Below are 27,497 nucleotides of genomic sequence, written 5' to 3' on the forward strand. Positions count from 1 at the left end.
ACCCAGGACGCCATTGGCCTTCTTGGCCAAATGGGCACACTGCTGGTGGCTCATAGACAACTTGTCCACCGGGACTCCCAGGTCCCTGTCCGCAGAGCTACTTTCAAGCAGGTCATCCCCTGGCCTGTATTGGTGCATGGGACTGTTCCTCCCCAAGTGCAGGACCCTGCACTTGCCTTTGACTTTAATCTCTGCCCATCTCTCCAGCCTGTCTAGATCCTTCAGAATGACAGCACAGCACTCCTGGGTATCAGCCACTCCACCTAGTTTTATATCATCAGCAGACTGGCTGAGGAGGTTCTTTATCCTTTCATCCAAGTCACTGATGAACGAGTGAAACAATACTGGGCCCAGGGTTGACTCTCAGAGGACACTGCCAGTTACAGGTCTCCAACTAGACCATGTGCTGCTGATCACAACTCTCTGAGACCTTCCATTCATCCAGTTCTCAATCCACCTCTGTCCACTCGTCCAGCCCACACTTCCTGAGCTTGCCTATGACAGTGTCATGGGAAACAGCATCAAAAGCCTTGCTGAAGTCCAGGTAGATGTTCTTAATGTTGTATTTCTGCTCCTATTTCTTAGAAGTTTTTCTGCGGAAGTGCTTGTACTTCACTTATCAAACACGGGGAAACAGGAGTTAATAATTTAACAACTCTTTCTTCTTATTCATTAACTTTGAGTTTTGTTTTTATACTTTGAAAAGTATCCCCTGCTTTGGTCTCTTCAAGCTCCAGGTGACTCACTCATGCCTAGTTTTGCAGTAGTGCTCATTTGAATGGGAAATAGTCAATCCCAGGTTCTGCAGAGTCTGGCATTACTCAAAGTCACTTTCTCTCCAGACTGCCAGTGGTCAGAGCAAAGGTATGTGTTAGAAATTAAACAGTAGCCAGGTGCTGTGATCAAGCTTCTGAAGTGGGGAATGTTTGAGGTTTGCCTTCATCTGTTGCTTCTGTGAAGGTGCTGTGTGCAAAGGGCTGCTCTGAAGTACCCTGGTCTTGGTCTGTTCCTGCCCTGTCCCAGGGTGCTTTTGGAGGGCAGTGCTCTTGTGTGGGGCTGGAAAGTTTTGCACAATGGCGTAGACTGTGGAAAGGAGGCATTTGGGACCATTCCCAGCCACAGGGAAGTGCTGAGGTAATGTACTGCCTTGAGAGCGTTCGATAGACAGAGAATCTGGCAAATCATCCATGTGGTGGGAAATAGCTCTTACTTTGAGGCAGTGGTAGAGCAAGACTATACAATGTTATAAGTAGATTTTAGGGCATGATCTCCAGTTTCTTCCATGGTTACAAGCACAATAAACTGGGTGAAACGTGAAAAACATTGACAAGTGTGTTTGCAAAGCACTGAAAAAACAAAGGAAGCCACAGAGAGTTTGGGCTTTGCTTTAATAGCCTTGTGTATCAACATTCCCATGCACAGGACTGATGGTTTGCTCAGCTGCTGTGTACAGAACCAGTTGTAATCTAGCAAGGTGTAAGTAACTGGGGTACTCCATATGTCACAGTTCCATGGCCACAAAAAGTCGACCTGGGAAGGAAAAACCACTTGAATCAATATTTATTTATCTGTTTTCCCCCAAAGACAAATGCAAGGCTCTCAGCTGTCACCTTGAGGCCTGTTAGTTCAATCCATAATCCCACTTAAGCCTTTCTGAAAGCCTGCTGTACAGAACAGTAGCAACTGCATATGAACAGGAACAAGGTGAATTTCCTTCTTTTGAGGACCAGCTGTAAAACTTGAGCTATAATACATGAATAAAACTAATCTCAATATATAGAACTCTAGAGAAAAAGTTAAGTCTTGTTAAGATGCCTTTGTTTAGGCTTGGTACTTTACTGGATAGCGCCAAGCAAACTTTACAGCTTGTTTTTAGGAGGTCACAATGAAAGGGATTTAATCAGCTTCTCTGAATAATCCCAAGCCAATGCCAAATGATATTTTTTTCCTAACATCTAACTTGTATTTATCAGGTTATATCAGTTTAACCTTGGCCTAAACCCAGTGGATATCACTTCCCAGGTAGTTTATGCATCTGTTTTTATGTTCCTCTCCAGGCTTTTCTTTTTATTGAGAAACACATTTCCTTCAGCTGCTCTACTCAGATCAAGCTTTCTGAGTCTCTTTTGGTGTTTTGCAGACTTCAGTGTGTGTGCCTTGCTCCTGAAGTGTACTCCCCAGACTTGAAAAAGACCCTGCTTCTGGTTACAGTTTGACCCCAATTATTTCAATAAGAATAATTATTCCTTGGATCTTCTATAGAGAACAAGGTAATGCACGTGGGAATGAGACTTGCTTTATCTTGGGTTGTAATTGTCTGGCTTTAGCAAAACAGTATACATTCCAAATAATGCACTGCTGTATTTGTTGTCAGACAGTTACCCCCTGTACTTGAAGTTTGTACAGGTTTGTTCTTGAACATTTCACTTTTCCATCCAAAGTGCAATATCTTGTCCTTGTGGTTACTGAAATTCACATTGTTGATTGCAAACTGTGTCCAATTTAAGACTGTTTTTCAATCCTACCTCGCAGAGGTTTTGCACTCCTTGCACATTCCTTCTGAGCTGTAAAAGGACATACTTACCTATGTCCATCTCCGTGAGTTATATTGACTGTTTCTGCTCCCAGTCTTGCCCAAAGAAGGGTAAATAGGGTTTTGTTCCAGAGAAATTCAATTTCTGTAGTTTTTTGGGGGTTAATTTCAACATCAAGATATTTTGCATAAACTTGGTCTTCAGAGAGGTCTCCACTGCAAATACAATGAAGACAGCAGTGCTAAGTTTACCAGTGTAGGGACTGCTGACCTACATCATTCTCCACAAGGTTTGTTACAACAGAAATCTGCACTTGTGCTGCTCTTTGTGACAGTGCAGGCCCAGAACTCTGGTGTCATGCTCTGAACAGGGAGAGGATGAAAACAATAAATGGGCATGAGGCAGGAAACCACTGGGAAATAACAAGGGGTGAGGCAGGGTCTGCCTCCAGCACCCATGTGGGCTGTGTTTTGCACTTATCTTGGCAGGGAGAGCTTCAGCTAAGGTTTGTGGGAAGGACTTTAGGGAAGAGCTGGACACTTCTGTGACACTTTGATCTGCACATACACAGAGGATGGTAAGAGAACGCAGGGAAACGCTTTGGAAGACAGTGGGAGCTGCTGCATTGGTAGTCAATGGGAGATGATAAGAGCTGTGAATGAAGTTTGCTGGCCAGCTTATATAGATGTGCCATTCATATACTACTGGTGGCTTTTAATATCTCCTAGGGAGAAAGGAGGTATCCACTTCGCAAATTTGGTAAGTTTGGGCATAGGATTGCCTTGCATGAGATCATTCAGCAAGTCACTAGCACAGCAAAGCCTTGTCAGAGCAAGGAATGAGTATGCTGACGTGTATGTTGCCAGACTAGTGTGGGAGTGGTTGTGGTAAAGTGCATGTGAAACAGGTGAGCACCATATGAATTATGTGTGTTCCACAGGTGTACATGTGTTTCTTTTCTAAGAGCAACTCAGAGAAACACAGAACTCATGAAAAGGAAGTGATTTCCCTTTCCTTTTTGCAACCATCCATGGACCTTATCTAAATCATAACTCTTTTCATAATCTGATGTTAAGCAGAACGTTTGCAACGCGGAATAAGCTTTTGCACTGCTTAAATGTGTGGGAAATGCATAGATTAATGTTAGCAGCTTTGAATGCTATAGGGAAATAGTAATTTCTCTTACCTGGCAATATCATATTCTTTTGTGTTGCCCTCTGCATCATGGAAAACTAGTTTTATGTCCCCTCTCATTTTCTTTGCACCAGACAGCTGGATAAGTACCTTTTGTCTCCAAGCTGCATAAAGAAAAGCAAAACAAGCTAGGTTCTCATTAATACGAGATAACTAAAAAGACTAGTTTAGTGGAAAGTTCTTTTTTTCCTAACTGGAATTAATCTGTGTTGTCGAATGAAAGACTCAGTGAGCATGAGTATTAGTAACCAATGTAGTGGTTTTTGTCAGAGATGTCGGCAGTTGTTTATAGAAGCACCATAGGAGCATGGTTGTTAATTACATCAAGGCAATCACTTTTCAAACACACCAACAACTGTAACAAACCTTCTCCACTTACCAGCAAAAGGTGGGTCTGCTCCTGTGTTTAAAAAATACTTTTGGTTTACCCTCTCCAGTTTGGCTGGAAATCTGTCAGCGTAGTGCCCCATCATTGGGCACCCCTCTTTTGGACATGGGAAACAGTCTCCCTAGGGAAAATAAGAGCATCAGTTAATGAAGACTGTTTTTTCATCCTAGCTCAGACAAAATGAAGGCTGATGATGCTGTTCTGATCTTGCAAAGCTGTGGCAGTGCTGTATGTTGAATATCTTACCACCAAAACCTGATGGACTTGTTGCAGACAACAGCTCCTGCACCTGGCCGTACACCAGGGTGTAGAATGAGCAGGTTTGATACCCATGTCCATGCTGGTCTGACACTCCCTAGTTCAAATCATTTTCAGCTAGAGTATAGGACAATATATAAGCCAATTTTACCCTTCTAGTGGAAAGCAGCTTGCAAATTCACATTACAACACCATATGGAGGGGAAGAAAAGGAGCATCATTCACAAATGCATTTATTTACATACTCTAGTAAGCGTAAGTTGGAGAACAGTCAAGGACTTTGGAGGCTCCAAATGTCTCTTCTTCCAGCCAGGAATTAGTAGGATAGCTCTATCTAACCTACGTCTTTGCATAAAGGTTTAGGGTGAGAATTGCATGGGGTTTAAGTTTTTCCCCCTATTTTGGTTATATTATCTGTGCCTCAGGATTAATTTCCCAGAGTGGAATAGCTGATGGAGCTGCTGTGCCTCACTGCACTCTTCCTCCTACCAAACCACCCCATGAGAAGCACAGTCACCAGCATCCAAGTCTTCTGCACACATAGTGGGACCTATTATGATTGTACAGACCTGGATCATTTTCTTTACAGAAATTCCACACCCATTCCTGGTCTGATATACTTACCAAATCAAAGGAATCATATCTTTTACAGGGATATCCAAGGAATCCAGTGGGATAAAGGATACTTTTGAAATAATACTCATGACTGCGGGAGTGATGGCACCCTCCAAAGACACTAGCATCTGTGGGAACAAAGTTTATGAACATCAGTGAAATAACCTCCTGCTACCCTGTACAAGGGTTGCACTTGTCTCACCATGGAAACAGATGAGGCATGGAGCAGAACAGCAGCGTGGTCTTGAGAAGTTACTGTTTTGCCTGGGGTTTATCCAGAGAACTGTGTGCCAGTTACCCCAAGATTTCAAGCGGGATACATTGATCTGCTATGGCACCAGAGCCCCTTTTAAGACAATGGCATTAAGTTTTAAAGAGCTTAACAGAGTAAGGAGACTCCACCAGCCTTCTGCTGACCTCTCCAAAGCCTATGAAGAGAGAAGTCTCAGGTGGAGAGGTGAAGCATGTATAGTCACTGCAAACACTGAGTGCTTTTGCCTAATTTACGGTGTAAAAGGGTCAGATGCTCTCTGCAGCATCTGGGAGAAATGAAAGATGGTGGTGTCATGCTGCTGCTTTTGGTCATGGCACGAGCCTGTGTCAGCCTGGAAAACCTCCTTCTGGGCCTAGGGGTTTGCTGCACTGGGTTGTTCCCTGTTCCCTGTTTTTTTGTGTTCTGCAGGTTCAATTTCAAATTAGAGGAGCTAAGCTTAGGCCTATATTGAACTTCCTTTCCTACACTGTTCCCTGGGGATTACTGTTCTGATCCAGCCTTCATTGTTTCTTATTTCCCTCTAAATCTTACAATTAAATAAACAAAACCCAATTTTGTTTTGCTGTTTTCTCCCAAACTGACAGTTACTTTCACAGTTAATGTTTCAGAATGGAATGAAAACAAAGTACTATGCATGTTGGGAATGTATGTTTACCTGCAATGAAAGGTTCAAATTCACTTGGTTTCATGTCTGGAAGTAAATCAGTGCATCCACGCATCACAGTTCCTCCATTGGGGTAAAAGTCCAGGTGACCAGTGGTGTTATATATTCCAAGCCCTGAGATACACGTGGTGAGGTCAGTGTCTCAGTGACATGGTGCCCATCCCTGCAGGTATTTACTTACACATGAACACTTACCTACAGCAGGAAAGTGAGCAGCATTACTGTGAATGATATCAACAAAGTTTGCATCTGAAGGATCCAGCCTCACCTCAGGAGGAGTGCCTTCAAAACAGGGCCCAGCAGGGTCTAAACCTAAAAGAACCCCCCCCCATTTATTGTTTGAGGGAGGGAAGGAAGTGTTGCATGTATTAATGTTTTTGCCAATTTACAACATCCGTTGTTCAGTACTGCACAAAGCATGTTGAATGATAATAATGCGAATGTTAAGCTAAACTGAAAAGAAAATGTGCAAAAACATGGTTTTGTGAACCTTTCTATAAACTTATTCCACCAGAAGTAAAGTATTTGCCAGTAGACTACAGAATGGCATCATATTACCATGAAGAAGTCATTTTATTACCTTTGAGCTTATTACTGGCCTGTAAAGCTTTACAGATAAGAAAATCTAAGGATTCTTGACATGTTGCTTTGTCTTTGCATAGGGTTTGATGTAACATTACCATCATTCACTGGATTAAATATAAACTATGTCTTTTGCTCCACTAAAGTCTTCCACTACAGTTTTTAACTTAACTAGAGAAGGAAAATGTAATAATTACCCTTGTTTCTGGGAAGCACAAAGTTTGTCTGCTCTCATGAGAGATGCCTCCAGCACTGCCAATCATTTAATTCCAGTTTACAGGCCAGTGTGTTGCAAGTTTCTTTCCTTTAGACACATGCAGTGTTAGCTCTGCACATCGGTCAACAGCCTACCTGTTATCCGTCTGATGCCTGGAGTCCTTCTTCCTGCCTCTCCTGCAGTGTGTGCTCCCAGGCTGTGGCCAATTAAATGGATGTCATGAGGGGAGCATCTGGAGACTTTCTGATCATTGAGGTGGTGGTGGGAGACAAGAACACAGGCTTTAAGTAGCAAGCAAAGAGGGTGTCTTACATTATGGGCCTTCCGGAACATCTAGACTGACTTCCTGCATAGCAAACTGGGATTGAGGTTTTTTTAAGTGAGTTCCTTGACTTAATTATTGTTTAAATTACACTAAGACTTGATAGGAAATGATCCGATGTAGAATTTAAAATGCCTAGTCCTGATGGATTCACTTTTGTAGGGTTGGTGTATGGTTACCATATTCATTTACTCTTGGTGACAAAATATGAACCTTCTTTCTCATTTGGATCAAACCCTAATTTAATTTTTGTCAAAATAATGTCATTTTTTCTTTATTTACTCAATTATGGAGCCTTTTTTAATTGCATGTCTGCCCTCAATGTGCATACATAGAATATGTGATAACATTCAATAGTATTTTGGCTGACAAGCTTAGGTGGGGTGACATTTATTCTCCTCTTTGCCACATGTTAGCTGTACAAGACCTGCACTGTTAAGATATTACACATGCATTGAAGGTGGAAATGGAGATTAATTAATGTGTAAGCTGCATGCAGGGGATATGTTTCATTCAAGGATTTGCTGGATTTTATAATGACCAAATCCAACTAGGACTGGTTGCTAATTCCTTAATGGTTTTACACCAAGTTCTGTTTTGTAATGCAGTTGTATGCAGAATGTATCCAAATAAAAGCAGATCTGTAGTACTGGCCTGTCTACCTTTAGTAGTAGACAATAGGTTCTTCTGAATACGATTTACTGGAGTACTTCTGTTTACAGTGCAGCTTAACCTTTCCTAAAGTCAAACTGCAGAAGTTTATAAACTGGGGAAAAGGAAGTCTAAGGAACATTTATGCATTTTTCTAAAGGAAGAAAAACAGGCCTAGACTGCAAAAGGTGCAGTAATAGAGATATTAAATGAAAAACTGAACGCATCTTCAAGTGACCTGGGATTTGTACGCAAAGAAGAAAGATACAGAAGCAAACATGTGAGCCTACATAAGAACCTCCTAGGTAGAAACAACCGATTGTACCCCAGCAGATTCTGGAGAAGTGCTCTTTTGTATTCAGGTGCTTGCAAAGTCAGCACTGCTGTGTGGGCTCTGAACTACTTCTTGCAGCACTTCAAGATGAACGCCTCCTGACCAGGATCAAGTCCGTAGCCAGGCAGCGTTCTGATTTTCAGCATGTCTAAGTACTCATGAGTCTTCCTGAAGTCAGCAGGAAATGCCAATACTCTTAAACTTCACATCTGAGCAGTTCTGTGCGGTATGTGTAGATGTGAACACTGGCTTTCAGGAACATGAAGTTCACAACTAGAAGGCAACTGGATGATTTATCGTGCCTGTAGACAGCAAATATGGCATTGTCAAGTGAGTCAGCTCCTCCTCGTTTCAGTTGTGCTGAGCTGAGACACTAACTCACTTCTAGCGCAAGTATCTAACGTTGGCAAAACTCTCACGAGCACCGAACTCACAGACCTTGCCTCCCCTCCACGGAATGCTTGCTTTCCTGTATGATCATATGGAAATGTTGCCACCTACTGGCTTTTAATTAATTGGCACCTCTTTTCAATCAGCGTAATGCGTGTCTTTTGGGGCAGCACAACCCCTCTATATCCACTGAAGTTGTAGGTGGTAAGGTTGTGCCTTTTACCTTTAAAATGTTGATGATATAGGCAATCTCGGCCCCAATCACACGGAGGTTGTTCACCGCACTGATGTAGGTGCCTTTTGCACCTTCTTTCCAGTCGACAGCAATGCAGTTGATGTTTTCCACTTCCAGTAACAGCTGGTGCGGAAACACATAAAGTATTTAAGGAGACAAAATAACAGAGATAAAACTGAAATTGGAATGAGCGTTAAAAGGTAATATAGTAATGCAATTTCCCAATCTTTACTAAGCAGGACTCTTCACTGTTGCCTGTGCCATGCTGAAACATGGATCTTCTTGCAAAACAGAATATAACAAGCCATTCATCCAAAAAGTATCAATTATGAATGACCATAATAAAAATATTTTAATCTATAAACCATTTGCATACCTATTTGAAGTAATCTGGAAAAGCCACACAACAGCACAGTAGTCTCTATGCACAGGATGTGACTTTCTTTGAGAGATGTTGTTAGCTTAACTGAATAGTATAGAAAGTAGACTTATTTACCAAGTACCTTTAGAACTGAGAAAGTCAAAGTCATGTCAGACTGGAAAGGTCTGGAGTAGAGAAGAAAGTTTCTATTTCAGTAAAGAAAGCTAATGTGTTGGTCACTTCAGTACTAGTCTGTCTTGCAGAGATCAGTGATTCTCCTAGTAGAAGAATTATGTATTAAAGTCTACGGTTATAGCTTTCTGTGACTAAAGCTCACTTAAGGTTTGAGAAAGAACAAGAATTGGAAACAAAAAATAATCCATGATAAACAGCTGAAGGTGAATGACAAAGAAAGCAAAAGGTTGAAGAGATAGTGCGTTGATGCAGTCTGTAGGGTTTGGGGATGGAAACTCTAGGGAAACCTAATGTCAGAGATGTCCAAGAAGTCTCCAATATGCTGCATCTTCCAGAGTGGGAACATATTTTGGTGTTTGTGAAATTTGCTTCTTGATTGGTATCTGCCACAACCTAACAAACTGCAAGCTGGAAAGTGAACATTAATGCCTAAAGGATACTGACAGTTTGTAGTTACAACCGCTGATGGAAATCAGAAGCTACTCGCATACCAAGCACATTTCTACCACCCAGCCTTCTCTTCCAGTGCTGCCAAATCCATGAATGATGAAGGTGGTGTTCCTACTTGAGCAAAAATGTGAGTTTTGGATCGTTGAGGAGTTTATTGCTGAGATGAGCTGGTTTTGGAGGGGAAAAAAGGAGAAAAAAGATTAATTTATTTGTACTTTCAAACAGTCTAAAAAGCCAATTAGGTCATCCACTCTGTAGGACTCAAGGGACTACTTTGAATGGACCAAGTCTGATTTTTGCAACTCTGGAACCCCTGTACCTCTCCTTTCCCAGTTCCACCGTGGTTTCTGAAGAAGTTATTCCCATGTTGTTTCTGCTGCTCCTGTCTATTCTGCTTAATGCAGGAAGAGCCCCCTTATGTGGAATGTGAAGTGACCTAAAGGGGCCACAATGTCCAATGCTGCCTGTTGGCTCTAGTTGGAAGAGTTCCTTCTGGGAAAAGCCCACCAGTTCCAGATCTCCTGGTTCAGCTTGCTTTTTCACTGACCTGAGCTGTGGCTTCAGTGTGTTGCACTGCATCTAAACAACAGCGTTTGTTGTTCTGTATAGGTGGTGTTCATACGGTGGTTTTGTCATTCTACTCCAGAAAGGCAAGAACTGTCAGCAATAAGGGTGAAGCTGATCTTCACACATTGCTGCAAGCTTCTTTATTATAAATATTCCCTTTTCTCTGAGAATGACATCTGTTTGTATTGTTTTCAGACAAATACAGGGTCTGTGATATGAGCTCAGGGAGTTTGGGTGTAGAAGGGCTGTGCCATAGATCATAAACATTGAAGTTTAGTGGCTGGGAAGCAGTGTAAGTTGACTTATTTTACCAACAACAGAAGTACTGAGTAACCTGTTGCTGAACGTATCTTGTGTGCTCACATGCCCCTGCTCTGAAGGTTGTGAGAGTTTATTGCAGGTATAACTTCTCACCCTTAGAGAGCCCGAGTTGGACTCTCATTGTGGCAATCAGGATTGCTGTAAGCAATGATGTCTGCAATAGCAGTGGTGGCATCATAGGTCATGCCAGAGGAATCCTAAACATCCCTTACAGCTCAGGGGACACTAGGTTTGGGAGCCTGGAAGGGATTTAGTAGCTTCATAAACATTTGCTGAAGTGGTCCCAGATCCTGATCTTACAGGTTCCTCTGTATTGCTCTGCTCAGTATTTCAGGGCATAAGCAACCTGAGTAGTTCTGTTTTACTTTCAAAGCGCAGAGAGGCAGGTAAGAATGTAAAATCACTCTCCTTTCATTGTGGGTTTGGAACCTGCTAAAATCAGTCTTAGAGTTTTAGTTTTAGAGCTCACAATAATTTCACAGTTCAGCTCTGGAAGACAGCACTATTTGCTCTCCTACCTGAATACACAGAAGGCTCGTTATTGGAGTGAGTCTTCAGCTTTCCTCAGAGACCTAAGTGCATGCAAAAGGCAGTCTGCCATAACCCGTATCCTTCCACAGGAAAATGCCAGGAAAGCTGTTGTGTCTTACAGTTCATTCACAACATTTTTGCTGTACTTTATCCCAAAGTACCTTTAGTACCATACCTTCAACTACCTTCTTATTCTGTTTTGCCTCTGATGACTGACAGACTTTTTAAATAATAAACAAACATTGTAGGTTTAATCAGTTCTCAATGTTAGAAATAAATGTCACCTGTGAGTTATTTCCTGTTTCTCTGGTGTAGAGGGAGAAGGTGATGTTCATCTCTTCCGGATTGTCAGGCAAACCAGTCAGAAGTCTCCCTGGTATCCCAGACCAGGGTGGATCATCTGTGAAACAGCCAAGCCTGGGGTAGCAAACCTCTTTACCTAGAGTAGAACAAACAACTGGTTTACATGTTGGACTTTCTTGTGCTCAATGATCTATTTGAGCCTACAAAAGTCTGAGGAACAGAAAGGGAAGGATTTTATTTCATGATGAATTTTGAAACTGTGATTCATTCTTGTTTCCTTCATGGCTCTTGGCTGAAGCAGGTACACACAGGGAGCTAAATAATTTGAAGATAACCCAGATGCTGTTTTGATACCATTTTCTAGGCTTGTAAAGGATTAACCTAGTTTCTTTAAAAAAGTCTTGCAAGAAGTGCTTGTTAGGATTACTCCAGCATGCTTCCTACTCCAAAGCATCGTGTCTCTGCTCATAGGATTGAAGGATATTTATGCAGTGACCTTGTACTGTTAATAAAATGGTAATTTCCTTCAATATAGTAGCTTTTCCTAGATCAAATGGGTCTCTTGTTCACTTATGATCCACTTCTATGTTTCAGCACTGTCTGTTGTGCTAAACACCCTGTTGCTGAAACGTTCTTTGTATACAGCTTGTACACTGCTTTAATAGAAGTAGGACACATGATCCTGAATTTCTCTGTGGATTTTCAGCACAGTGTTATCTCTCAAGAATAAAATTTAAAGAGAGCAGAGCCTTTTCGCATTAGTCCTATGCACAGGAATAGACATTGCCACACAATTACCCACACGAATCATACTACAACTCCAGTGTTAAATACCAGTCATCATTTCCTATATATTATTTCATCTGAATTCACCTTCTAGTGGTAGTTTTCATAGATAAAGTGTCTCACCTGCTACAGTGCCAAGGAGATAAAATGCAATAATCCACATTCCAGCCACCTAAAGTAAATTGAATATTCAGGTTAAGCATTTTATTTAGAGTGATTTGTCCTCTTTAAAAGCATTTATCACAAAGGGTAGCTTAAAAACCTGCACCTGAGGAGGAATAGTTTCATACACTGAGTGGTACACAATGGGGACCTGTCAGCTGGGAGGAAGCTTTGCCGAAAGAGACCTGAGGGTCATGGTGAACACCAATCGACCATAAGCCAGCAACATGTGCTTGCAGCAAAGACATCCAGTAGCATCCTGAGCTGCATTAGGAGGAGTGTTGCCAACAGGATGAGAGAGGTTATCCTTCCCTTCCTCTCAGTTTTGCTTTTCACTGCGTTTCTTGCACAGCCAATACTGTATATGGATTGCTGAGGAAGTGAATCAGATTATGAGGTCCTGAGTTTTGCCCGCTGCGAGGAGACAGGTGGGAGATATATTAGAATAAAGACAGTGATACCTGTAGCTTGGTAAAGTCTTCATGCTTGACTTGGGCCCCTCACTACAAGAAAGACATTGAGGTTCTAGAGTGTGTCGAAAAAGAGCAAAGAACCTGGTGAAGGGTCTGGAGCACAAGACTGAGAAGATGTGGCTCAGGGAATTGGGGTTATTTAATCCGGAGAAGAGGAAGCTCAGGGGAGACCTTATCACTCTGTACAACTACCTGAAAGGAGGATGGAGCAAAGCAGGGAGCAGTCTCTTCTCCAAGTAACAAGCGATAGGACAAGAGGAAATGGCCTCAAATTGCACCAGGGGAGGTGTAGATTAGAAACATATCTTCACCATAATTGTTGTCAAGCACTGGAATGGGCTGCCCAGGAAGTGGTGGAGTCACCATTCCTGGAGGTATTTAAAAGACATGTAGATGTGACACTTAGGCATATGGTTTAGTGGTGGATTTGGTAGTGTTAGGCTGATGGTAGGAATTGTTTTTTTTTCCATCCTAAATGATTCTATCTACAGGCTGTTCATGCTGCTTTTTACCTGGGGCTTTTAGTATTTTTGCACCATAGTATCCTTTACTATATACATATTCCTTTTCTCTACACTTTCCCTTTACTCTTGGCTTTCCCATGTCATTTATTTCACCATTCTGCTCCTTCCCATTTGCCTCATTCACTGTTCTCAATTTCCTCTTCTTCAAAGTGTTTTCTGTACCTCTTGTCTTCTATTTTTAACATACTGCTTTTCTTGCAGAGCAAAAACTTTGAGCTATTGCCCCTGGTCACGGAGATAGCTCATTAGAAGTAATTAAGGAAAAAATAGTAGATTTTAGTAGGTATAATCTTGTTATGTGGGAAATTGTCTACAAGAGCTATTCTTGGAGATTTGCCAACGTGAGAAATTTAGAAAATGAGCTTTTTAAAGGCCATTGACACTGCCAAATGCTCCCAGAAACAAACAAGAAACAATTGGGAATTTCACAGAACATGTCCTTGGAGTATGTCTGTCACATGTCAGACAGGAGGCATGTATGATTCCCCTGTGTGAGCTGGATTACTTGGCTGTAGTGATGTTGTTCCCTAAACAAGCCCCATGGAACAGGTCAGAGTGAAGGGAGTGTGTCTCATCACTCTAATAAACTCTGAAGTCCCTATGTGGTAATAGCTTGTTGTTTATATGGTAGGGCAGAGGAGCAAGGCTGAATATCTAAACATTGAGCTGGAGTTGCAGTGTGCATGGCTTAGAGGAATCATGAAATACAATTCTGTCCCCAACTTTAACATATCCATTGATGTAGGTGACAGAGAAGAAATCTAGGTGCTTGAGGAGAGTGGGAAGCAGAGAGGAAGTCTGGCAGTGATTAAGGGTAGGAGGGAAGGGGATCAGGAGTTATTCTAAGCAGCTGATAACACAGAAGAACAGAGAGTTCCCAAGTGTCAGCCAAAAGGATCACTTCCGTTCAGCTGCAATATCCATCAAGAAGTACCCATTATCATGATGAGAACCTGATGAGAGTGCAGGAAAATCACAGAAGATGTGGCTCATCAAATAAATTGGAGAGCTCAGTGGAATTTATGTTTAATGAAAAGCTCTCATACTCAGGAGATGTATAGTCCTTGTCAGGAACACTACAGCATGAATGGTAGTATAATTTCTTTTTGGACCCAAAATCTCTAAGGCAGCTAATGAGTAATGACTGTAGAAAACATGGGAGGTTGTTGTCAAATAAAATTGATCAGTAATTTCCTATCACAGATTCTTCCTTTGAAGGCAGAAAGTAGAAATGAACATGTAGCAAGGTAAGTAATGAAAGATGCAGATTTATTATTTTTCATTTATTTATTGTTTTTGTGGAATGTTGATTTATTCTGTTATTAAGAGAGATGTAGTTTGGGTAGCAGATGATTCTTTTTTACTGGGTAGGTTTTCGATACTGATCCATGTTAGGGTGGTGAGGCACTGGAATGGGTTGCCCAGGGAGGTTGTAAATGCTCCATCTCTGGCAGTGTTCAAGGCCAGGTTGGATAAAGCATTGGGTGAGATGGTTTAGTGTGAGGTGTCCCTGGCCATGGCAGAGGGGTTGGAACTAGATGCTCTTAAGGTCCTTTCCAACCGTAACTATTCTATGATTCTATGTTAAATGACAACAAGATTGCAAGGAGGTTAAGAAATTATGTCTTTCTAAAAACAGTTGAGGCAGCAATCCATTCGATGGGGGAAAACTGTCACTGGGCATTTAAAAGGCTGAGTGCTGAACAAGAGGAACTGGAATGACTTGTTTGTGAAAATGATCTCAGCCTAGCCAGTATTGCTGGCAAGAAGGCTGCTGAACACTTAGCCCAATTGTTATACTCAGCTAAATTAAATTGTTATATGCAGTGGACAAAGGATATGCACTTCTGAAGCAATATCAGCCCTAAACAGCAATTTAGAAATATTTAGCTCAGAGAAAAAAAGAAAAAGAAGAGAAAAGAAAGAAAAGGCAAACATTCATAGGATGACATTGCAATGTACAAAACCTACAGTGGAGCAGTAGTTGTCCTTACAATAGGCCACCAGGGCATCTTCTGGACTCTGTTGCTCAACCTGCAAGTCATGGGCCACTAGTGGATGGTTTGTGAGATATGAGAAAGTCTGCATAATGACTGTCAGCAGTGTGCTTTTAAGTCCCTCACATGTACCCACACACCTTCCTCAGGACATGCACACAAACACGCACACCAACACAGGCTATTACTGAGAAGCAAGTCCAAATCTCAGCTTTTTTAGTTATCAGCATTTTTAACCTAATAATCTTACTCCAGGAAATAGATATATTTTCATCTAGACCAAGATATGTTGTTTATATGATTGCTAAGAATTTTACTCACCATTCTCTTATCGCTCTTCTTCTCTGGTGAGGAGTAACAGGCTGAGGCAGAATAATGAAATTCTCTACAGGATACTCAGTCAAGAAAGAAAAATGGCAAGAACCTGTTAAAATTAAGTTACATCATTGAATTCAGTTACATGACATGACAAACTAACGCGACACTCTCATAAGATCAACACTCAAGCCTCATGATACTTTGGTTTTAATAAGACCTGCTTTGCTATTTGGTATTTATTTAAGAAATTAAAATTATATACATGCATTATTACAACAGTTAAGTAGATGAGAAGTTAAATGCATGGATTAAATAGATTAAAAATTGAGCAATTACTGCATTTCAGACTATGATAGCAAAGGACTAGAAGGCAACTCCTGAACTTACAAATACAGTTCTTGCCATTGCATCATACCATGATGAAGCTGTGGTCATGGGGTTTTTTCAGCTGTTTTTTGACCCTGTTTTTCAGTGCTCATGATGAATCATCACTGATCAGGGTTTTATAGGAATCAGTTTCTTCCATTACACTGCATGCCAGCTTTCAACACTGGTATTGCTGGACATGAGCTCATACTGAAAAAAATAGACATCTAGACAGCAATTAATAAATAAAAAGTACAGGTCATGAATGTTGGATTATGTTTTATAGTTTGGGAAAGTAAATGCTGTCATACTGCCTATCATACAGAATGGAGATGAGCATCTGAGGAAGCAATGACTGAAAAGGCCTTTGAAGTCTTGCTAATCTATTACTAGTGACTTTTGAAGTGCCAAAGAACTTGTTAGTCTTTGTTTCCATGCAGCTGGGAGAATAGTATTTTTAGTATATGCATTGTATTCAATATATAGATGGAGAAGATATTATTTAAAGAGTACAGAGGTTTCATTGGTCAAGAGGGATATTGAGAAAATGGAGGTTGAGAGAAAGTCTTGTTGGATCATCATGAGAATAGAAAAAAGGGAAGGCAGAGCAAGAAGCGAAGAGAGAACTTTTAAGACTAGGAGTATGAAGGTTCAAAGTGTAAATGGTTGCTCCCCAAAGGTGTAACTTCAGACCAGAAGAGGAGCAGTGATGCTTAAAAATGCAATAGTGGCAGAACATGAATTAGCCATGAAAAAATGAAGTCTGGTATGTTGCCCTGAAATAGCTGTCAAGCTGAAGTCATAGGGGAAAAACAACATAGCTAGTTTTAAGATGAAGTTTTGTCACATTTAATGTGACAGTGAGAAGTGGAATGGACAAGGGTTGATGTCCTAGATGGTGCTTTCCACTTCTTCATCCTGTATTTCAAAGAGGCCAAATGGGAAGGTAAAGGGTCACCTCAGCAGCCTCTGCTGATATGGGGATCAGCCTTTGTTAATATCACTGTGTTCAAAGCAAGCAGCAGGAGAGCAGGAGCACCTCCTTATGCAGTAACATCCCCAGTGCTAGCACATTTTCACATGTCAACAAACCAATTGTGGCATCTTCTGTCCCTTCAGTCTTATGTGGTCTTTCCATTATTCAGGTCAGCTTTTCCCCCTTCAGTACAGTAGTTTAAGTATCTTTACCTTCTTTCAAAATATTCACCGTTTATGTGTTTTTCCCCATCCTTTCTTGCCTTACAACTCCAACCATACTTCCTATATTTCCTGCACTGACACTGTCCTTAAACAGAGAATATTTTGATCAGTTCTGTCTTTCCAGTGATTTATTTTAGCCTTTCATATTTTTCAGTAGTTTGGCACAGCGCTCAGTTAACACAACACAAAGGAGAACCCATCTGGAGTTTAGCATATAAAGCTTGGGTATAGAAATTACAGGTTAAGTTTCCTGCTTTCAGCAAATTCTTGCATGGCTTTGAGCCTGAGGCATTTAGAAAACACTTGCAAGTTGCACATCCAAGTATTGTAACATAACCCAGAATGGTAAAAGAAACTAAGGAAAAGAAATCACATTAGTGTCTCTAGGCCTCATAAAAGGGATTGTATATGTACTTACCCATATGCAAATACCTGAAAGTACTATAATTTTGTTTGCTTTATTTGAATGTGATTTTGTTGTTCAGTCCCTTCTCTGCAAGTATACAAAGAACATAATCTTTTCTAGGCACTGTCCCTGTTCAGTATCTCAGACACACCATTTGCCCGACTATCAAATACTGAAAACTAGTGAGCACAGTACTGGACATATTTAACAGTATGTATGTCACTTTTGTAGTGGAGCAAAGATGTTCAGAACCTTTAGTTAGATACCCTTCCTCCAAACCACCCAATATGAAGTAATACCCAAGGCAGGGCTCACATACATTGTCTGGTCTGGGTGATAGAGTTTTCTGAGTGTCTACTGACCTCTTAAACTGAATCAGAGACAGTGGACTAAGGCATTAACATGAAATAATGAGTCGTAATAGTGATCCAGTTTTTTTTCTTAAGGTGTTTAATGTGGAAAGTACTCCAATAAAAGGTTAGTAAGTATGCAAAGTTGTACATGTAATTGTTCATCACTGGAGGCTACAGGAAGAGTTGGGCTTTTAAGGTATTTAGGTCGGTTGCTTAGAAATGGTGAACAATTTCACGCAATTATGGCATAATAGTGAAGAAAAGCTGTTAAACAACAACTCCTTGGCTTCCCACTTCAGGACTTAGTGCGGTGTCTGCTCTGATTTCTGAAATAATAGGGTTCTCACCACTGGTAGTCATACACTTAAGCTAACAGAGACAATTATGATCATTTAATCTGACCACAAGCATCATAAAACCTTCAACAAACATGATTCAGTTTTAGGAAGTGGCCATACCAGTTCTAAGCCAAGGAGGGAGCCTTCAGCTGACTTATAGCCATCATCTGGTCACTTGTCTGTCTTCTAGGAGGATCCTCGCTGTTCTTCTTCATGATTAGGCTACTTTCTAATTTTGTCAACTCTGAGGCCAACACTATTTGTCTTTTGCCATTTCTGAAGGGCAGAATAACCCTTGCTGTTGACTAATTCAGTTTTCTCTGTATGTGCCTACCAAACGTTTGCTATATTCTTCCAGATAACAGCTCTGTAATTCTTCCCCACTTCCACTCTCCCTTTAAATTTGCAGTGCTCCCAATGCTTAATTATGTATCCTCATCTTTCCTCCTTTTAATTTGAGCTGTTGTGTTCTCAGGCATTTTCACTTAGAAAAAAGTCCAGATTCCATACGCAAACACCATCATTTAATCTTCCTTTAAAAACAAAGTTGTTTCAGTCCTACATTACCTTAGCCCCACTGAATCCGCCCTGTTTTCTTAGCTGCATTACATTATCTCAGCCCAGAAGTTCTCCTCTCCTACTGGAATTTCCTGGAATTGAAAAGTTTGAAGCCTTGTAGCTCCTGCCAGTCTCCTCAGGGTCACTCTGAGTGCTGCTGTTCGCTTATTGCCTGTTGACTCAAACCATACCGTTCAGCCTGTCTTTTCTTAAACAGGAGTCCTTACAGTCCTTCAGCCCCAGCCAGCAGTTAGTAAGGACGCTCCCCCCAAATCCCAACCAAGTTTTCAGCCACTTACGACTCTGAATGCAGCAGGGGTTCCTGATTTGCAAGCTCCCTTCAGCCAGCTCCTTGTCAAATCCTGGTTGCTACCGGCTCTTTTCACTTGGAATTGGTCCCACAATGGTGGGTGCGGACCTGCCCACACGCCGTCTAATTATAGGCTTCCTGTGGGTGAGTACCTTTGTGAGAATGATACCCTTAATGCTGGATATAACAGATGTTGCCTTTTCTTGTCTCTCATCGTATCTAATAGATGAAAATCTTCACCTCTTAAAAGTTTCCCTATGGATTTGAAGGAAAGCAAGACCATTTTAGACCTCAGAGTGGGTTGTTGTATGTAATGTTCATAACAGTCAATGTGAGATGTCCACCTTAGCTGGTTATTGTAAGGTCCTGTTACAGGCAATGGGCTGAGCCTCCTCCGCAGCTTAATTTTGCTGCCCTGCGTCACCTGCTAGAAGTCACCAGCTATCTGTTTGTTATCTGTCTGACATACGTGCCCTGGTACATTTTCACGCAGTCAAACATGTTTATATTTCTTACAGCTTCTTTTAAAAAAAGGGGGAGCAAAAAAAATTGTGTTATAGCTTAGGGACAATATAGGTATCTGAGCATTTGTTAGCTTTTTCTAGTGAAGTTACTCAAGCTCCATCTACCCATTACCATTTTGATTAATCTATGTGCTCTTGGGACAATTGGGATTCACAGATTAGGTTTCTCTACCCAAACTCTCTTTCAGCTTAATTATTCCTTGTCCTGTTACTACATGTCCTCATAAAAGTCCCTCTCCAGACTTCTTGAAGGCCCCCTCAAAGTATTGAAAGGCCTTCTCTTCTCCAGGCTGAACAAGCCCATTCATGTCATTCAGATTCTTCTTTGTAATGCCTTCTTGACCTGTCCATCATGTAAGTCCCAGGCTCTCTTCTGTGCTTTGGAGTCTGTGGGTCAAAACTGTCATGACCCAAAACTTTCAGCTCCTGGGCAAGGCCTCAGGTCACACTGCTATCTACAGGACGGGTTCCGCCATAATCACCTGTTCAGGCAACTGTATGAGAGTGACTACCACCCTTACACAAGGAATGATTCAGGTGCCTAAGGGCAGGAAGTAACTTGGGTTGAGTCTGCTGCTCATATAAGAAGCCAATTTGTGGTCTTGAGATACATGCATTGCCTGAGAGAAGATATAATTTCAGAAATAACACCAGAACTATGTTTTTCCATATGCTGAGCTGTACATAATGCACTCAGCCTGCTAGCCATTGTAAAAAACAAGTCAAGAGTGTCTCTCCTTGCAGCATGTGACACCTACATGAACGTTCGGATCTGGGTCTGGTTCTTTTTGGTAAAGTGGTGCAAGCTAGTGCCACATAGAAATCATTAGAAACAAGTCTCAGGAATCTGGAGCAAGCAGTGGCTGGTCATGACTGGATATCATGTTTAATTACTGCTTACACTGAAGACACGTGTAATTTTAGATAAGACAAAACAGATCTAGCTAATAAGAAATTATCCGCAGTTTAGTCTACGTTCATTGACTGGAAGATGGAAATTTGGCAGCAGTTATGGAACCCGTATCTCCTCAGAGCGATGTAGCTCATTAGATAAGTCTGGGCAGGAATGAGGCTGGGGAGCCACAGAAAAGGGATAAGGAATGTCATGGGCCGCATTTGTCAAAATACTGGCACGTAAGTTAAATGGAAAGCAGCCAGTGAAACCAATGCCTCTATTAATGATGAAACTCCTTCAGCAACTGCTGAACATCTTTGTGTGAAAATCAGACCCCTTTGACATGTTTTCTTTTAGGGGACCCGAATTGCTGGATATGCTCAAATATTTTGCTGTCCTTTCCACAGAGTTAGTTCTTTGTGTGTGTGTTGAAACGGGGCCACCAAGCCCACCCGCAGCAATGCAGTTACAAATTGGAGCAGGAGCACATGCTTGCAAGAATACCTCTGGGGACCATGGCTCACAAAATAGCTGAAAACTGCATTTGGCAAGAATGTAAGCTTACTAACTTCTGTAGTTTGCTTTTTGATCTGCTCTGTATTTAATAAGTGGCAACCTGGTTGATACAGGGGGACCATATATATTTTCAACAGAGTTTCACTGTTGGTGTCTTTCAGAGAGAGTATGCAGTGGTGAACATTAATGTAGGCCAGTATGACAAGTTGTAATTAATAGTAAAAGAGAATTTCTAGCCCATCTTGTAGCATTTTGAGGTCTAGCTTTAGGAATGGCCAGTTTTTCTGGGTCTGGTTTTATGTCTGAAGAGAAACAGTAGGTTTTTGTGGGCAGCAAGAAAAGGCTGGCTTTTGCAGTTGCCTCTGAGAATATGCAAGCGAACACATCCAGGTGGTTTTATGAGTGACAGCTTGAGAATTATCAAGGACATAAATGCATTCTGATAGTAGTGGCCTTCACGTAGGTAGGAAAGAGAGGATCAAAACACTCACTGAGAATCATGTCCTCTAAAGGAATCTCAGCAACTGTGTTTTAAGTGCAGCAATACATAAATTACCAAGGGTTTCATAGAAAGATGAGTGAATAAAATTGTAAAAGCAACATTCTTCTCTGTCATTTCAATTTTAGATTGAAGATGGTTAATGAATTTGTTAGCTTGGATGGAGGTCATTGGGATGTAGCTTTGTGTATTCCATCCTCTAGAGAATTAACAATAGTATAGACAAAGACCACTCACCTTCTTGGAGAATCTTACCTTTAGTCTCTGAGTGGCAGGGCCATGAATAAAAGACTTTCTTGATATTTCCATTGTTTAACTCCAATGTGCTCATTCTGGTCAATCGAACAAATCTTATATTGAATAGAGACAAAACCAAATTGCCTTAGTGTATCCTTTCCAGTGCTGCACAACAGCGATAAAAGGACTATTTTGGAAATAAATATTTATAATCCTTCATAATAGATTCTGTTTGCTAATTAAATCAGCCAAAGCAAGCAAAGATAATGTCAAGTTCTGGTTTTGTGAGCTGGAGACTTATGGAGCATAGTATTTAAAGGAAATAACATTAGGAGAGAATTATAGAGAAGATGATGAAAGTAAGTGAAGACAGAAAGGAGTCAGTAGGTACAGTGGGCTTACTTTACAAATAATAGGCAGAATTAAAAGGAGGAGACTGAAGTCTATTATTCTGAATGCTTGCTCTCCTATTAATGCTAGAATATTAAAGTTATTTGAAAGAAGCAAGTGAAATAAAAGGGAATAACTGTAGATTTGCCTTGGAGATTGAATGGCAAATGCAAATCTTCTTGCATGCTTAGATCAATATAAGAATAACCCTCACCATCTTGGATACAGTCCAGTGGCTCTGAACAAAGCTAGCCATCTGGGAGTCTGGACGACACCTACATTCAGTCCCAAACTTTCCTAGCACCAAAAAAAGGAAAACTTGTGGGATGAAAAGGGGATTGACATCAATGCCAGCCTGTATTTTCATATATTGCTTATGCTTCCGGTGTTGAAAAACACTTGCCCCATCCAGCCTTGTGGTAGCTGGGAGGAGAGGTATGTTTTTCTGCAGAACAGCAATGTAGGCGTGCTCTGCTTGTGCAAGGGTTGGTGATGATGCATGTTCCTTCCGGAAGTTTTTAGATCCTTGATAGCTAAAGATAAGGAACAGATTCTTGGCTCTGACTTATCTTGGAAATATACCATAAATATAAAATTGGGCATGTTATCAATACCTGCTTCCTAATTATTGGAAACAGAATAAGTTCAAGCAGTTTGGAGAGTATTTGAAATTATGAAGTCCCTGATAGTGTGATACTACAAAAGAAGAGAGCCGTGAGTTTTATAGAGAGCCTGTATAGACAGATTAGCTGATAGGTCAGTGGGTAAGTGTTTGCCCTCCCAGTGAACTCCAACCCCAGTCAGCTCTGGTTTTGGAAGAATAATTCCACCAATTTCTGGGAATGCACAGAGAGTTTCATTTCTGCTTCTGTCCCACGAGATGCCAGACGTAACTGTTAGAGCCAGAATACTCCGACTACATCAAAATGTCAGTAAAATTACTATCCAAAGATACCTTCTATATAATGTAACACATTTGAGAATTGGAGTTTCTTAGGAAAAATACGTCATTTTCACTGAAGGGAGTGTGGTAAATAGAGGTAAATAATTTCACTATGAAAATATCCAGGAGGATATGAAAGAGAAAGGAGCAAGGTGATGCCCCTGCAAGAATGCTAACTGGGAAAATAAATAGACTTGCTGGACTGAGAAAGATTAAAACCAGATCTCAGATCTACCCAAAGTACCTTCAGGATGTGTGTTCTCGGGCATTGAACCACTGTTATCATTCACTCACTTCTGGTATGGCAAAGATAAAGACTCTAACCTAAATTAAATGTAAAGGGAGAAGTCAGAAAAGCTTATAAAAATGTAACTATGAAGAAAAGAATTAGCTTTTTTTGGGGGAAAAATATTTTTGGGGAGGGGAAACAGAAGCCTGAAAAGAGAAACAAAATGATTAAAAAATCATGTGGGAACATGCAGAATACAGATTATCTAGATAAGGAAAAAACCCTCATGCTGTGTTTTTATCTTGGGATACATGTATTACGGGGTTTTCCATGGAGTTTCTATAATGAAAGAAACTAGCAAGTGGCTTGCCTATAAAATGATATAACCAACAAGATAGTCTAAAAGGCAGAATGAAGGTCCTGGGAGAGCTTTTTGTAGAAGAGCCTTGTCAAGCTTCCTCTCTAACAAAGAAAGAGAAAAGGACTTTGGAAGTTTATTCCTGCTTGTGGTTCCTTTACAAGGATTTTATCACTATGTTCTAGGATATTAGAGTAGCATGGACAAGTCTGAGAAGTCACAGAAATAAATGGATGTGATCACAAAAGGGAAGAGAGATAACTGCATAATCTGAAAATGGAGGTCTTCACCTATGGGTCTTCCATCCCTGGTAGGTGTCAAGGCCAGGCTGGACAAAGCATTGGGTGGCATGGTTTAGTGTGGGGTGTCCCTGCCCATGGCAGGGGGGTTAGAACTAGATGATCTTAAGGTCCTTTCCAACCCTAACTATTCTATGATTCTGTGATTCTATGAGTTCTATTTAATTAATTTTCATTATTGTGCTTCTGGTTCTGGGCTGACAGATATTTATGAGAGACATTTTGATAGGCTGTGGTTTATGTAAAGAAGAGTCTGCTGTGCCCTGCAGTATAGTATTTTAAGGAGTAATGGGTTCAAACTTAAACAGGGAAATTCAGATTAGATGTAAGGCAGAAGTTCTTTATTCTGAGGGAGGTGAGGCACTGGAACAGGCTGCCCAAAGAAGTGGTAAATGCTCCATCCCTGGCAGTGTTCAAGGGCAGGCTGGACAGTCTTGGGCAACATGGTCTAGTGTGAGGCATCCCTGCCCATGGCAGGGGGTTGGAAGTGGATGATCTTAAGGTCCTTCTCTACCCAAACCATCCTATGATTCCTGTTAATGGAGAAGTGTGACAAAAATGGTCCTTGTTTTCTCAATAGCAGATCTGAGCAATGTGCTCTCACTGACTCCCTGCTTGAGCAGGAGGTTGGACCAGATGACCTCTGGTGGTCCCTTCCAACCTCAACCATTCGTGATTCTGTGATGTGAGTGGAGCAGAGAGTTAGCGAGTTGAATTACTTATTATTGCTGCTCCCTTCTTCTAGAAAAGATTTAAGAGGTTTGTCTGTATGGGTGTTTGTTTTACCTTACCCCATTGCCAAAAGAGTGTCATGAGAGAGAAAAGAGACTGAGGCTGAATGCTTTATAATGGCTTTGTTAGTATGTACCTTCGGCATAATTTTTGTGGGGAATAAATGCTTAAGGAGTATTAAATGAAATTTGTATTGTAATTCTGAAGCATTCATATCGTTGCAGAATATTTAAATAACACAAAAGACTGAATGCAAATCATAATATGTTCTTAAAAACCCTAGACAAATGAAGCACATTTGATTAAAAAAAGCGCTACCTTTCAACATGACAGCCAAGCATATCTAATGGTGCATCTCACTGACATTTTAAAGATGCAATTTAAATTCTTCTTAAAAGCTGGCTTACCTTGTTGTGAAATTATGAAAGAATTACTGTTCCAGTCTTTGTCAATGGCAGATTGTCTTGTGAAATACCAAACCCTTGCATTTTTTGGACTGCCTTCATTAATACAAAGTGACAGTATCTTAAGGTTTCATACAAGTAGCAATTTCAATTTTTAAGTACACAAAGAAACAGGAGGAAGTCTATTTTCTACCAGCAACACATAGCTGCTGTCAGTATTTTTTTCACCTTTAGCTCATAAAAATAAATCTCTCTTGCTTTGTCTACAGAAGTACTTGCAAAGGAGTGCAGTGTTGATATTTGCTAAACTGAGGATTGAAGTCAAGAAACGGTATAAGACAGGACAACGTAAGGAGAAGAAATTAAAGCAATGTTTTATTTTTAGCTGAGCTGACTGGGTGAGAAAATGTGTATTTTTAAGTGGTCTAATCAGCTGGACCACATTTATAGCAGAAGTCATCAGCCCATATGAGCTGTCATGTTTAGTCAGAATGCTGCTCAAGTCAATAGCTGAAAATTGAGCAAAATGAGAGCTTGTATTTTTGAAAGTAGCAACATGATTTATTATTCATAATAACATGTAATTAATTGTTAGAATTGCGAAAGTGGCACAGCCAAGTATGGAGGCAGAAGGGATGGGCTGTATAGCAGTCTTGAGTTCAACAGGACATTGCTTCCTTCTTGTGAAAAGCGATGGCCTACCCTGCAGTCTCTTGCCATTAAATCCTATGACCCAATCCAGTGCCTGGCCCTGCTCCATGCTTTTCTTTGACCCTGAGGAAAATACCTTTTGCTTCAGTTCCTGACTGTAAGAAAGGAAAAATAAGTCTTTTTCCCTCCCAAGTCTCCTTTATTTGTGCAACTCTGGGGCAGAGAGCCATGCCTGCTTTATGAAGAATGTTAAGGATGGTGTAATTATTAGCTACAGGTATTTCTCAACCGCATAGAAGTACCTGGAGGGTTGTTTTGTACTTCTCCAGGGAAGCACAGAAGAGGGGACTCCCTACTTATGCAAGAAGAAGGTTTTCTCTAAGGAGTTTCCCTGAGGAGTAGAGGAGGATGAGCTCCCTGGTTGAGATGGTTTCTGGATCCTACCCTGTGATGGTACGGGTACTGAAGCAGTGAGTCTGAGAAGGTTGACTGATGATTTGTCAGCTTTGCTGCAAGCATCCTAAGCACGCTCCTCTGTCAAATTTCATAGGAGGTGACTGGATTCTGACATCTCAAAATCCTTGCTGCATGGCTTGAAACACATGTGTTCATCACTCATATTTAGCTTTGTGTAATGCACCTCATTAGCACCTTCTGGTGAACCTCAGTGGAGGTATTCTGGAATAGCTAGTTGTTAGGATGGGGCAGAACAGAGTTGCTCAACATGATTCGCATGCAGGATTTATGCAGCCAAATGATAGATCTAAAAATTAGCTGTGTGTCTGAGCCACAGTGGGCAACTAAAAACCAGAAGAATTTTTTTGGGTAGTTTGTATTGAAACAGAAATAAATCATAGCTTATTTTGTCTGATATGACTACCACTCTTAGTAGTTTGGTTTTGTTAATCTGTGTAATCAAAATGCTGCCAAATTTGGAGGGGGCAATCCTGTATCTTAATGCAAATAATTCTGCTTAGGCCTGTCTTCAGTGGCTTCAGAAAGGCAAGGCAGAGGTGAAAATTCAGCTTCACTGATAAAGAAGTTATACTGATAATGTAGTTTCTTTGAAGGCTGCCAGAAAATTGAAGATCCTCAATAGTGCAACATTGTTTTGATAAAGAAAATGGCTGTGTCAGGTATAAAGAAAGAGTCCCAGCTCACCCAGTGTTCAGCAGAGATGAACAGAACACATCAATGAGCTCTTCCTCAGGAAAAAGGCAACAATCAAGTATTTTCCTGTACATTAAGTTGTCCTGCTTGACACACGGTGTGCTTTGATAGTAGAGTTTATCAAGGTCTACTCTCCAACTCATTACACAGTCCCAGCTCCTAAGCAGTCTTTTGGATGCGCTGCTAAAATGCTGGTTAAATGTGTTCTTCAGGAAGAAGGGGCATGACAGGCAACAGCATTCAAACTCTGTTATTCTTCTCTTTAAAATTATTCCTCAGACTCCTGACATAGAAACAATCAGATCCTTCCGAAAGCATGCAAGGGTCCTTTTCTTGAACAAGTAAGTAGGCACTGTTAAAGAATTTTGCTGTCTATGCTGCTTTTTTCTTTTATCTGTCTTTTTTTTTAAAGTTTTTTCTTTCTCCCTTTTTTTTTTTAAATTTCCTTTTCTTATTATTTCTTTTCTTTCTTT

The 27,497-nt window shown here is 40.8% G+C and overlaps 1 protein-coding gene across 1 annotated transcript; it reads right to left on the reverse strand.

Annotated features, from left to right (window-relative positions):
* Positions 1-1,369: 1,369 nt before the first annotated feature.
* On the reverse strand, positions 1,370-15,731 carry LOC134172305 (pancreatic lipase-related protein 2-like). The gene is made up of 13 exons (XM_062635358.1): positions 15,650-15,731; positions 12,296-12,344; positions 11,368-11,522; positions 9,706-9,831; positions 8,647-8,781; positions 6,861-6,969; positions 6,123-6,239; positions 5,919-6,041; positions 4,999-5,117; positions 4,108-4,237; positions 3,721-3,832; positions 2,585-2,749; positions 1,370-1,530 (listed from the first exon to the last, which is right to left on the reverse strand). The coding sequence occupies exons 1-13, from the start codon at positions 15,650-15,652 to the stop codon at positions 1,467-1,469; spliced, it is 1,407 nt and encodes a 468-aa protein (XP_062491342.1). The 5' UTR covers positions 15,653-15,731; the 3' UTR covers positions 1,370-1,466.
* Positions 15,732-27,497: the final 11,766 nt, after the last annotated feature.

Source organism: Pezoporus occidentalis, unplaced genomic scaffold (assembly GCF_034315485.1).
Source record: "Pezoporus occidentalis ecotype Australia unplaced genomic scaffold, CSIRO_AGI_Poc_V1 ctg45, whole genome shotgun sequence".
NCBI classification, from domain to species: domain Eukaryota; kingdom Metazoa; phylum Chordata; class Aves; order Psittaciformes; family Psittacidae; genus Pezoporus; species Pezoporus occidentalis.